Source organism: Linepithema humile, chromosome 2 (assembly GCF_040581485.1).
Source record: "Linepithema humile isolate Giens D197 chromosome 2, Lhum_UNIL_v1.0, whole genome shotgun sequence".
In the NCBI taxonomy this organism is placed as follows: Eukaryota; Metazoa; Arthropoda; class Insecta; order Hymenoptera; family Formicidae; genus Linepithema; species Linepithema humile.
Window position 1 is genome coordinate 18499189 of NC_090129.1, and position 14400 is coordinate 18513588.

General features: G+C 36.7%; 1 protein-coding gene across 12 annotated transcripts in view; it reads left to right on the forward strand.

The window, feature by feature from the left end:
* Positions 1 to 14400, forward strand: part of Gfrl (Glial cell line-derived neurotrophic family receptor-like) — a 342717-nt gene that overhangs the window by 303247 nt on the left and 25070 nt on the right. For all 12 annotated transcript variants that reach the window (XM_067349567.1, XM_067349568.1, XM_067349570.1 and 9 more), the window contains 7 exons: positions 2394 to 2531; positions 5810 to 6015; positions 8140 to 8424; positions 8863 to 8927; positions 9606 to 9819; positions 10254 to 10399; positions 10857 to 10985. In XM_067349567.1, the coding sequence (XP_067205668.1) occupies positions 2394 to 2531; positions 5810 to 6015; positions 8140 to 8424; positions 8863 to 8927; positions 9606 to 9819; positions 10254 to 10399; positions 10857 to 10985 (1183 nt within the window). The remainder of the gene's footprint in view (positions 1 to 2393; positions 2532 to 5809; positions 6016 to 8139; positions 8425 to 8862; positions 8928 to 9605; positions 9820 to 10253; positions 10400 to 10856; positions 10986 to 14400) is intronic.

A 14400-nucleotide genomic window follows, 5' to 3' on the forward strand; every position in this document is an offset into this window, starting at 1 on the left:
GAATCCTTTTTATTGCTATTGTTTTGTTCCACATTTTTTGTTATTGCAAATCCGTGGCTTATATTTTATTTAGGTACATCTTTCCTCCACATTTTTCCTGTAAACAAATTCAATCCCTTTTCTTCTTCGTTCATCGTTTATTGCTCTGCAAATCAATATATAATTCAGTCATTTCAGAAAATGTAAGCGAGAACCGCATGTTTCAAGTTGCTCGTTAATATTTTTTTCAGCAAAAAATATTTGCTTTTACATAATTGCAGTAAAGTGATTATTGTTCTGTTCAGTCTTGCTCTAATAGCGCTAAATGTTTAATTGGTCCTTCATTGTCGCGAGAAAGTCGCGTTAAAATATTATACGTGCGCGGCGCTGCGCGAGCAACTATGTCGTAGCACAATGCGCGACGTAACGTGAATTAATAACGGATTATTTTAACGGGCGCCTGCGCACGCGAAACGACGGATCAACCGTCGGCGCCGTCGTAAATTAATTGGGAATTAATCGAAGGACGCAGCGCGTTACAAATTTGCGCTCTAATTACGCCTGTGCGCGCGCACGGATTGCGCCAACGATAAATTTTTTCCAAAATCCAACCTATTGAGTGATTGAATCCGAAGCTTTTGCAGCCACGCGTAACAATGCGTATCTCGCGATGCGTGTGCGGTGCAGCGCGTATTGCTATGGACGCGTTACTACATCCCATCGGTTACGCGCGGCCGAACGGTAATCGATATATTGAAAAAGAAAACGCAACGTGTTTAACGGCCAGGAACGCCAGATCACGATCTCGATGCATCTCTGATGCGGCTCAATGCATTATGCAAGCTCATGTAAAGGTAATAATAAGCAGAATTACAGGGATGAATAACACAGCGGAAGCGTATAATCGCAGCCAATTTTTCGATGCATCCGATCGCAGTTCGATGTAATAGAAGTTTGAATTATGATGATGTAATGATAAGACGCAATTTTCTTGCGCGCATCAATATTTTATTACAGATGTGTTTTTGACTTTTTTTTTTTTTATAAGAAGAAAACTTCTTTCAACTTTTGTTAACGTTGAAGAAATTTCCTTTCTTATCTAGAGCAATGGGGATGTAGAAATATTGTGCCAAGTCAAATGTAATCTTCATTCTTTCTTTTTTTTCTTGAACTAAAACGAGTTCTGCCTGATGCATGTCAAACAATAATGAATTTTTAACGAATTTTTAATACAATTTTGCTTGGGAAACAAATTACTTCTGCAATATGATTAATGTGAAAGGAAATCATGAGATGAAAAACACACGACGAGGAGGAGTTAATTTACATCAGCATGTGCAACTTTGCACAAGAGTAAACAAAGGCTTTAATACCAGGCCGGAGTCGAGGAAATTAATGAGGAAGTAATGGGATTCCCATGATACCAAATTATCTCCTCAAATAATAAACAATACTACAATCTTTGTTTATTGTGACAAAGTAATCGTTGATCTAATTTTACGCGTAGTGACTACAATAGTATTGCAAAAAAAAATTTTACAATCTCGACAATTAACTTTGGAGAGAATCACTTGTAGAAATCAAATTACCTTTTTTTTTTTTAACAAAAATCAATAACGAATGGAAAGCCGATTATAAAATCTTTGAAAGCTTAGAGAATCGAGGCGTGAGACCAATTTCAAAATCTGACGACTTCGACAGAGTCCTCGAAACAGCCCTATAATATCCTTCTTGCATGAGTCTTGCGGAAGATCGTCCTTTTTAACGAGACTCCTTTAACTTTTAAGTGGCTTTCGGTCGCGAAACAATGCGGAAACTTTCCGCTCTCGCCTCGCGTCTTACTTTTATCCACCGAATCCTCGCGGCAGTCTTTTCTATCGAGTCGTCCTTTTGTCCAAACATTCGTCTCAAAATAAGGACCGAACGGAATAAGAAAATAGGGCTGAATAAAATACGTTCGTTTAATATTTACCGAACAATGCGCGCCACACAAACTTTGTTTTACCGACCACGCAATAAATATTACATTATTGTTACGAGAGTCCTAAATCTTTCTTTAGTTACAATAATTGAGGTATGAATTAAGAAGCATAAATTAAATGTTTCAATTTAAATATTTTTAATTAAAAAAAAAAACGCTCTATTGCTATGAAATATTGCTTTTATTTTTTAATATTAAGACAACTTTAACGCGTGTTGACGCGTTGCTTCAATGATTAAATAAATAACTGGTTTTTAATTACTAAAGAATTTTGTTATTTTGTAAAATATAAGTTTTTTTTTTTTTAATTCGAGTATTTTGTAATATCAAAGTCGCATCTTTATCAGAATACTTCTTTATTCAGACTACAGTGCTTTTTAAAGAATTCATAATTTCTCAAATTTTATTATGTACCCGCTTGTTTCTCTTGTAGAAAAACGAACGACAAGAAGGATGAATGCATAGTGGCGCAAGAGAAAACGCATCCAATGTGCGCACAGCGCATGGACGATGCTGAAATGCCGACGTGTCACAGTCTGGCCAAGAGTTGCAAAGCGAACAAAGTGTGCAGGTGAGAACCACATTCGTATTTTTGAAATTTTGCACGCTTCTTCGTGAATTATCTGTGCGTCACAATTTTGCACAAACGTAGGCACTGGTAAAAAGCATGAAAGAAATATTTCAAAGGGAACAACAAATTTAGCACGCACACGAAAGTACAATAATATAGTATTATAAACAGTTGAGCTTTAAATAAACCCTGAAACTTTTAATGAAGTAAATTTAATAAGACTTAATGTCGATAATTTTGTTTGAACGAAAGTTTTATTGACGAAGCAGTCGTGCAAAAATCTCTCATAAGATAAAATGATTTTCTAAGCACTTAAGGGGATTCGCTTAAAAAATTACACTCGTGTACACTGCTATGTATACGAAATCGGTAAGGTAAAAGACACATCGTTTCAGCTTTTATATTCACACTGGTCGTCTGACGAACGTTCTTCTGGCTAAGGAAATATTGTATTAGCACGCGGGTAAATCTTGTTGAATCGCGATTTAACTTTAAAATTGAAAAAGTTCCAACGGAATCGCGAGAAAAAATAAGGAACAACGTGTTTGCGGTGTTTAATCGGGTGCTTCTCTGGTTTACTCAATGAGATAAGATTGCGCCGTTCTAATTGGATATTACTATTTACGTGTCAATTTTGTTCCCGTTACATCGCACAACGATCTCTTCACTCCTTGCGAAAAGTCTCACAAAAAATTGCGAGAACGGAAAGAAAAATATTTCATCGTGCAAAATTGTTTATTTTTTAAAATGATATATTTTACGGGACACATTTAGTGTAATTTTGTAAACTAAATATTAATAATTAAATCTTTCTCAAAATGACGTGGACGGCGTTAATTAATGAGGAGTAAAGATAGGGCAGTAATTGCGTATAAAATTTACAATCTGAAAAATATTGATGTTTCATCAAGATGAGTTAAAAAAGTTAATTCTGTGTTGATAGTAGAATTTCTATAAATTAAGCTCGGACATTAAATAGTATATTAAATATTTAAAATCTCAATGGTTGCGAATTGCATCAATGTCGATTAGCCTATTTCTGGCAAATTCAATTTCCTCTCTCGCTCTCTTTGCCCATCTATAATACAGTTAAGATTGTACTCTTGAGAGAAGGACGGAAAGAGACAGCGAATCACAGAGCTAATCGGAATCAGTTAACTCAAACTGTCGGTGCAACTCAATTTTAGTTTCTGCAACCGACAATACATTATTGATGTTTGTCTAATTGTCGATCGCTCTACTGCTCGAAACTTAAATGTGATCTCAGGTAATAGCAATCTGGATAAACTTATTTTATAAATTTTGTTAACTTAACGGAAATACACGGCATAAAAAACACTTTGCGTTGAATAGGTTAAAAAACAGCGTGAATAACGGTGGATTAAAATGAGTGAAAAGAAAGCGCAATTGTGTACACGATTGCCTCGCCGATCGATTAAATTAAAACACGCGCTCATGCACGCATGCCGACACACGCGCGCGCACGCATGCACGGCTCGATTCGGCGTTTTAATTGATTTATCGCCGAGGGCAAACGAATCCATTTTTAATTTTGCCATTTAGAGATATAAAGGCGACACAGAAACGAGCGATTGCTGCGTGCTGTCAATGCACGCTTTGTGCCTCGATGCGTTTCTCGCTTCGAGGTGTCTCGATAGTTTTTATTTAATTGCTACTATAATAATCGCTTGAAATATATCTATTATTTGTATCGTGATAGTGTTTGATGCGTGATTTAAATTTGCAATAATTAAATTGTTGAAATCAACGCGCTACTCGAAACTATAATGAAACAAATTAAAGTAAATTACTTTTTGTTCTTTTATGTTTTGTTACTTATTCTTGATTTGTTATTTGCATTTTAATATTATCATTTATTTAACAGAAACTTTATTTTCAAAAATGTTATTAGCAAACTTTGATGATTTTTTAATTTGAACACTGATTAAATTGTTATCTCGTTTTTTATTACAAGTAAAAATACATCAAATATACTAAACAGAATTTAAAGACAATTTCATTTCAGTAACTAGCATTTATAGATTAAATTACCGCTGCACAATTGATCGTTTCAGTTACAACGAAAATATTTTTTTCCCGGATGTGACAAATGTTTCGTATAAATAGCAGTTTTGTTAACATTTAAAATCAATTAAATATATAGAGATTTCTGCCGTTTCTCAGTTTTTTAAAATTTTTATTTAATTATCAACGTATCTATGTTAACCTAAACGTCTATTTAAACGTATTCTGCCAATATGTAGTGATCTTATTGAAAAAACTCGATTGACAAATCTCGAAATAAATAGCTTTTGCTTTTAGGTCAAATGTAATTAGAATGAATTTTAAGAAATAGAATCTTTATATTTAAATACATAATATACTTTTATTTAATATTTTAAATAGAATATTAATTTATATAACATTTTACTGCGTTATCGAAAATTTGTATCCTAGCAATATTAATTAAAATAATTGACGAAGCAGTATTTTCTCGTGTATATTTTATCAGTTACAATATTAAACATTATTGTAAATAAAAATTTGTAATTAAAATGTTTCTATGAGAGCGGAGTTCACAATTTATCAGTATGTATTCAGTCACTATAGGTAATCAATTGTCACCAATAATCCCAGTGGTCGTCAAGGATGCACTTAGCGATTATCCATTGCTGCATCACAAATCCCCTTAGCTATTTAATATGTTACTATTGAGCACACAGATACGTGCAACAATCATTAGAATATTATTTAGTCAACGCCGGAGATACTTTTAGACACTTTTTAATTAAATGAATTGTTTACGCATTCAAATCCAGTCAACTTGTCAATTAAGCCAATTTCCCATCTAATAGTTTGTCAAAACGTGACATTTTATTTATATTTGACTATTTTAGTTTGAATATTTTAACAGAACATTCATGATTAATTAACAAATAAATATCAGCTTCTATAATTTAATATTGTAAAATAGTTGTGCATCTCTAATGTTAGGATGAGAACAGATATACACTTTTCACATCAATTTTCATTTATTTGCTTTTAATTGACAAAATATATAATTTTTTTAAATAGGACTGATCGTTTTGTATTCATATATACAATACTAATAAATAGTCAGTATTTTAACGCAGATTGCAATCATATTTATGGCACACATGATATACAATGACATTTGATCCAATTTTCTGTTAATTTGCAGATTTTTTAAGGCAAGAATTTCATTATTGACTGTTTAGGCAACTCTAAAAAACGATAAATAACATTGAATTTTCTAGGAACAAACTGGAAAACTATGAGCAGAGCTGCGCAGTCGACAGCGTAACAAAGAAGTGCGCCGGACCAACTGCAGAATGCAGGAAAGCAATACTGGGCATTCTTGGCACTGAAATACACACCAATTGCGTCTGCAAAGGCACTGAAATCAATCAGCTTTACGGCTGTTTAGGCTGGCAACGGCTTCTCTGGGTGAATCCTTGCGTAGGTGAGTGACAAATCATCATCATGAAATATATTCGTCATGTTGAACGGAAAATTTGATCGCACTAATCCAATATTTTTTTTAAAATAAATTCTAAAAAATGCTTATAAAAATAACTGTTATTTTTTAAAATAATTGCTTTACTCTGAATAAAGCGAGATTGATTTGGGCAACATATTATTTGAAAACACGAAATATATAAAATAAGGAGAAAAAAGAAGATTAAGTCATCGGAATTAAATAAAAGTAGTTATAAGCTGAACACTGGCCGTTATTGAAACGTTAATTAATGTAGCCTGACGATATACTGCCTCAATGTTTAATTGATATTTGCAAATATTTATCTCGCAATACGATTTTATCAGTCGGTTCTTCATTCAAACAGCGTTTCACAATTTCACGTATATATTGCGTATATTTATAACAGAACGTAGAAAGAATACACCGACATGTTATGATTATTATAGAAATGAATTGTTAATAATATCAATATATACGTTTTAACATTAAAATGCACTCTTTGCTAAGCTTGAAATTTTATCTTAATAACATTTTGAAATAAAATCTGACGTAAGTCATTTAATAACGAAAATTAAAAAGACATATTAAACTTCAAAAACTAATTAAGTAACAAAACTTGACTTTTTAACTATAACATTGCCTTAACTTCGTTTTAAGAAGAATTTAATTTGGCTCCTAATTTGCTAAGATATTCAACATTGACAACTTGGAAAATTACAATAAAAATCGATCCTGAAATTGTTACTGAAATTACCCGCTATAACTACTGTGTTGGATCATTGCAAAAAAACTTTACAGCGCATAAGTAGCACATAACAGACAGAACTGTATGAAGCGCTGCCGATGCGCTTGGCATGATGTATTTCCAGGACGCAGTGGGAGATGCAATTTCTTCGTATCTAAATGACTTATCTACCGGCTGAATGCAGCCCATTGCGTTTGCCGTGCTTTACAACTCGATAGGGTTGAGAAGGATCGATAAGAGCCAACCTGTGTCGTTTGTTCGACCGGTGTAATTGCGGTTCTGCGCGTAGCATTGCGATGAAACGGTTGTAGACTATTATAAATCGACGCATCACAGACCTTATCCTTTAAAGTCGCCCCGACGACGGCGATGCTTTATTTAAGTTGTTCAAAATACAACAATTTGATAATTAATTCTTTAGAATATTTTGAATAAGAAACATAACAAACGTATTTTTATTATAGCTTATAATATTCAGAAATTTAATTACAATTTAATTCTTAATATTTATATTTTTTTGGATATTGTTATCATTTTTACATATTTTAGAAATTTGACCGTATTATAATAATGCATTTATAAACGTTGATAAGTATAATCTATTTCACAGAAATAAAAGTTTTTCAGGTCGCCGCTGCAGCTCGTAAAATATTATTACGCGCATCTTACGTTCCCTATTATTGCTGTACGCGTCCCGCGAGAGGAGAGGCGCGCGGTGCCCCTTGAAAGTGTAATCACCCCGGAGCCCCCCGGTAGCTGAAATATTTCGCAGCAGCTGCGCCACCGGCGATACGGGACCGGGCGACTTTCCCGATACTTTCATACTTCCGCGTCGGATGGCTACACGTGTACATTCAACTGCAATTTTACAGGCTCTCCGTTCGGCACTTTATATTGCTTAGCGGTTGTTATTTGCGGCCGCACGTCCGTTTCCTGGCGCGCGCGAAAGAGTATGAGAGAGAAAGTATTAAGTTGAAGTTACTCCGAGGCGACGATGCCGATTCGAGTCGGCAGTTTTTCCTGCTTATTATTGTACCGTGAAATACTATAAGTTACAACAGAAAGTGAAAGAATTTTCTGATGCGTGTCATCCAATAAAACGTGGAATCGTAAATAATTTTGTACATAAGCAATAAGTGTCGCGGAATGGCGGATATAATTAAAAATGCGAAAGTTTGCATTTTAATGAAAGCATAACAGATAACTGGTGTGTAGAAATCAATTCATTTGATAATTTAACATATGTTGTAAAAAACGCGCTTAAAATTCTGTTGCTTGTTTTATTACATTTTGTACAATCGATCGATGAAATCGATTGTGTCTCTTAATTGACATTGTTTCGAGCATATCGTCGATTACAGTGGAATCGCAGAAGGACTACCACGCACGCAGGAAACACCATCATTCACGAATGACAACGCCGAAGACGACGACAACGACAATGACGACGACGACGACAACGATGATCGTTGCATTGACGACAAGGTCGCCGGCAAGCACGACGGCGACCATCGCGGTCGAGAAAACGGAAGATAATCGAATACCGGAAGTAACGAAGTGGCCGACCACCGAACCTACGGAAACTTGGGAAATCACGACCACCACCACTATGAGCACTACGCCGAGCACCACCACGACGCCGCCGCGTGAGTCTAAGCGCATTCATAATCATTATTTTCTATCTAATAAAAAATTCAGTTGATAAAATATTCAATATTGAAAATTGAACTCGTCAAGTCTTTTATTAAAACTTACTGCAACAAAAATCCTATTTTTTATATTTAGATTTTTAAAATATTACTAAATTATTCTTGAAACCTGGAATTTTTCAAATGCTGGATTTGCACATCATCGCCAATTTTATACGTCCGTATTTCTTAATCTATCCGGAGTATACAGTGTGTCTTGTTTGCAAACAGAGTAGCTTGAGAAAAAGAAGAATTTTTAATTTCTTTCGTCTGCATCGAGAAGCAAATTAGGTAGATCGCCCCCGGGGGTGAGATAGAGGCGGTGAGAGAGGTTGATAAAGGGCTGGAGAAACAATCTGGCGGAAAAGGCAGCCTCTCACGTCATTCTTTTTGCAGGCTTCTGCGTGGTTCAAAGAGCGAGTCACAGTCACCAATACATAAGAGAGGGCAAGGGCAAAAGGGTGAGTCGCTTGCATGCAATCTTCCAAGTCTCCCGCGACCGTCGTCGCGATGCAAAGCGTCCACCGCCGTCGCTTTCGAGAGCCGACGCTCGCGAGACAGAAAGGAAGCGAAGGTTTTGTGGGCGTCATGTGCGACGGGGTGGGCGAGAAATCGGCGGAAATCGGATATTTGCTGCACACTATCGGATTTGAAGGGATAGGCGAACAGACCGCAGTTTCACCTCGAATCTTATCGCTGTGAAACTATGTCTCCTTTAACGCATTTCCTTTAAAGTTTTCTCAATTTTGTGAGAAATTTTTAATAAGACAAATGATGCGCGTTAATATTAATTATAAATTTTTTCCAACGTCAACTTTTCCAACACAGAACTTGAAAGATTTGTCGATAAGTGTGAATTAAATCCGAAGCAAATATCGAAAAAATTATTGTAGTTTAAAATGTATATAATTTAATAATACATTTTTAAATGTTTTCGTATATTTGATTTCTGCGCGATATTGAAAGTGTTAAAACCAAAATATATGTATTACAACATTTTTTCAAATTCAATCTTTGAATAATTTTTTTAAGACAGTGAACATTATTGATGTTGAAGTTATTGCCTATTTTATTATTGATAATAATTTTCTTTATTTGTAGCAGACATTTCAATTGCAACATGTGTTACGCTTTTATAGATGTATCACAAAAATGATTCCTCGGAGAACGATTGCTCGGATATTTGCCACTGCGGTGAGGGCGAGCAACTTGTCTGCCATGTCATCTGTGTTGAAATGTCACCCTGCAAGACGGACTTCGCTTTCTACAACCACAAAGCGCCGGCCTACCAGGCGCATCGGGGTCCTTGCCTTTGTTATAGCGGCGGCTTTATATGCATGCGGCCTTCGCCTGGTGAGCGATCATCTTTCTCATAATTGATATCATTAAATAAAAAATTGATTACTCAAGCAGCATTGAGTGGGGCACTTTTATTAAATTCCTAGGAAGACACAATTAATATAGTATATGCTTTTTTTTACTTTATTATAGAAATGAATGTCTAAAGAATCAAGATTAATTAAATTTAATGCAATTTGCAAACTCGTAGTTTAGCGAAATTAAGACGTCAGTTTGTTTTATTTTTTATTTAAAGCAAACAATCAATAAATGTTTATCAATGGATATTCCTACGTTTTACAATGAATAACTATTGTTAAATACAATAAGTATCTCGCTTTCCTTTCCTGCTTTCAAAACTTGGACACGTAGTGAAATACGATTTTCGAGTAGATTGACAGGAAACTACTTCTCTTTCCACGGTATAATGCCATTCTATTTTTGTACAGACACATACAATATTCCGCACGGGGTTTTCATGTTCCTGGGATACAGCGAGAAGGAAGAGACCTTTTTGAAGCAGCACAACAACGTGACCGTGCTGGACGCGGTGTCGTCTCTCGACAATTTCATGAGAGAGGAAGTCAATAATCAGGTGAGGCGTCACTGTTAACACTCGCTGAATTAATTTCGAAATCGCCGCTCCGTAAGTAACGCGGGGCATATCACACTTGGACAGAAATTTCGCTTGAATTCCGAAATCGAGATTATTTTGAAAGCATTTTACTAGAATAGAATTTAAAATCAGTCGATTATTCCGGGATTTATTACATTTCGTGTTACTCATTCGGCGTCAAGAGAACAGACGAAGAGGGCATTCCGGAAAATTCCCAGAATGCAATTAATGCGCAGCATCTCCGATCGGCGCGAGAAATCCCGATAATGAGAAACGTCAATGAGAAATGTAATGGCTCGTCAAACTGCGCCTCGATTAAAAACTAAATCGGGCCGCGCGGAATTTAATAACGCCACCGCGGTACAGAGCGGTGAATGACGCGCCGACCAGCGCACACCTACATGCCCAGACCAACTCCCCCGTCTTCCATTTACAGACAGTATGCACGCTCTTCTTGTACAATGCGACCCGAGAAAACGTGATTGCAGTGGCGCGGCTCGGAACCGACAATCCACCCTTAAATAGCAGCCAGGCTCAGAGTTTGCAGCATCTGCTGCGCGTCAAGGTAAGCGAATCTCGAATGGACTTTTCCGCACTGCATGGAGAAAATTGAAAGCTTTTGGTGCGCGCTTGATAAGTCCACGAATGCACTTTTTCAAAAACCACGAGACAAAGAAATCCGCGCGTTTGAAGAAAATAATATTTTACTATATTCCAAATATGAATAAATGTAAAAGTTTCTGGCAATTATTTCTTAAGAAGCTTAAGAAGCATAAGGAGACATTTTGAATTTAACACTAACACTGTTTATTATTTTTCGGAAACTTAAAAAAATATGTAAATTTTAGAATCACTATCTATTTGATATGTATGAGAGAGAATATTCTGAACTTAATGCAACATACAGGTTGCTATTACCTTGAAAGTTTGCAACATAGTACATTAAAAATACAGAATGGCAAGAGTGAGATGCAACTTGATTTAAATTCGCAGCGCGCTCTCAAAACGTGATATGACTTCTCGTCCGCGAATTTATTTTGTTTGCTTTGCTATTTTTTTCTTTAATGTGCTGTTCAAGAATTGTAAAGCCAGATTAACTTTGAAATATTCAGTGTGCAAAAAGTGAGATTTTATGGGATCTATGAGAAGGTTTCACAACAACCACAGGTTCAAGAAAAGCTGATCGCGTGAACGACAGCGATTCGATGCACGCGCGTGCGTGCGCCCGACAGGAAGTCGGTGCGAAAGGGCGATAACGGGTCCTCGCGAAAGTTTTAATTTCCTCGACGAGTCTCGGCGTCGCTCGGGCGTAATTATCGCGATTAATCCACCCGTTCCTTGCCGAATTTCACCCTACGCGCCGCGATAGATCTCGACTGAGCGCGAATCGCCGATCGATCTCCAGGTTATTGCACGCGAGAATGCAGTCTCACGCGTGTCCGAAACACATAATGCGCTCCATTAAAATGCACGCAGGGTGATTAAAACTCTGTGATTCATGGCCGACTTGCATACACACAGTGTCGCGATTTAAATATACTAGATATGTCATCGTGATCGAATTTATGACGCGCTAGAACACAGAATTAAAACAACTTGTATGAAATACTAACTGAAATATATCGATTAGTCAACTGATTGATTGAATGTTATTATGTCAGAAAAAAATCTTTTTGGTATAAAAATATTTTGATTTATTGAATATGAAATAAGTGAAAGATTTTCACGAACTCTTTATAATATTAATTTATAATCACCGTTAGATGTAATAAATAAATCTATTGTTTTTTATACACATTTAATAAATTATCTTGTTTTTTTTCAATTTTTAATCAAAAGGTTAGATGATATAAAAAAGTCTTAATCCACATGTATTTATTAGAATAATTGTTTCACATTAAATTTAATATGATTTTAGTTTACTAACTTTTTATAATAACTTTTGAAATAGCAGACAAATTAATTGTTGACTATACTATAACGATTACATTCAATTTACACGCTATAATCATTAAAAAAGCGATAATGTATTTTATTCTTATTATTCGGAGAATGTATTTCGTAAATATTCGACCTGAGAGAGACTTTATAATCGCGAATTCTCAACGTTGAAAAATTTGCACGAAAAAAAAAGGATCGACCAACGGAACAACACGCCAATTCGAATCCAGAATACTTCCATCAAGTTGCAAATGGACCGGCGCTTGATCACAGATTGGAAATCGCCTCGGGAACCTGTATGACTGTAAAATGCGTGCCGCGAGCAGAAAGCAACGCGCATTTAGCGATGTACAGGGCACCGAAGAGACGCGTCACAATCGATCGATGCGTGAGAAACGACATTGATGGAAAATCACACGGTACTGCAATATAACGACACGGAAAGCATCGATGAGAGTCTCATTAGCTACATTTGAGACAGAATCATGTTAAATTCGGAGTAAATCACAGATAATACTGCATTGCAGAGATTAATTACGGATTTAGTAAGGAATTAAATAAAAAATAAATATTTGCACAAAATAAATATGATAAAAAAATATAAAAAAGTCGGCTCAATAATACACAGTTAATCGAAGAGTTGTTTAATTACTTTAAGTAATTAAACAACACGTATATTCAAGCGAAGAAGAATATTCATATTTCGGAAGAATCAATATCATTTTGTGATCGAGTTCGTTCATTGAACGACCGGCGGAGAGCTTTAAATAACGGCTCGACGGAAAAACGTCTGATGGGATTATGGGAATTCGTTTCCGTTTATTGCCAGCGAGAAAGATAGCGGATTTCAGTTCGAATAAAATGGTCGTCTCGACAACTGTGCGATAGATATATAGATAAATAGATTGAGGATGGCTGTGGAGATCGGCGAATCGCGCTAAGCAACAGTCGCGATGAGAAAGGCGAGTTTAGGGAATTGAGTGAACTTACTAGCCCCGAGATGACCGTTATCATTGATGGAAGACTACTCTCTTTCTTCCCTCTCCAATTCCCGCTGCAATGTAGCTAAGGAATGTGCTCGAAGAAGAAATTCAGTATTGCGAAATTTATTTCTAAATATGAAAAAGAGCCTTATCGCGGATAATAAATTCGTAGAAGAGAAATAATAACGAATTGAGATAATCTTGCGCAATCGCGCCGAATTGTGCATTTTCTCCGAGCGTCCGATAGCGCGCTCGACTGGATATCATGAAGCGGCAGTTGGTGATATCGAGTCATTGTAGACCTGCGGCACGCGAGCGGTGTCTCAAAATTTTCCGATTCGTGCAAGTTCCTGGCAGTCGGCCCACGGTCCGTCCCCGATGTCATCTCAGCTCTTGTCGACCCATGCTTGTCCGTGACACCCACGGGGCTCGTAGCGGCGGCGGCCCTGCACTTGCATTCTCCCCCGGCGACTGCACGTCGCGGCTACATACGTCATAAAACTTTGCTAATATAGCGGAGGACCGCGGCGGCGGCGCCGTCTTTGCACCGGCGACTCGAAATCGCTCGTTTCCACCTCGCCGGGCTTGCATTCGTCTTACTTTCCCTCATCTTTCACTTTTCACCTCCCTCCCCCCTCCACCCTCGCCCTCATCTGTACTCTCATCCTCATTCTCTCCTTCCACTGTCGAGCGGGATTTATGCGATTCGAAGCTCGTGCAGAACTTTACGGCTTCGAACATCCCACTCGAATCATTATTCGAATCACCTAATCGTTTGTCAGCCAGATGCAATCGAGTTCTTCTATCGAGGAAGAAGAATCGATTGTCTTTAATTGGCACTTCGCTATCCAATCGCTTGCGCGATTATTATTTTTGTCCGTTTTATATGATTTTTCAGCGTGATTGTTCGACCGTGATTGTTCGATAATTTGACCTGATTCGATATCAATATCGTGCTCTTAGATTTTGTGCAGCCAATTACGTCTCTTCAATTAACCGTGGTTGTAGCTGCAAAACGCTTCCAATTACACGTTTTTGAATTGTATTTAAATCAAA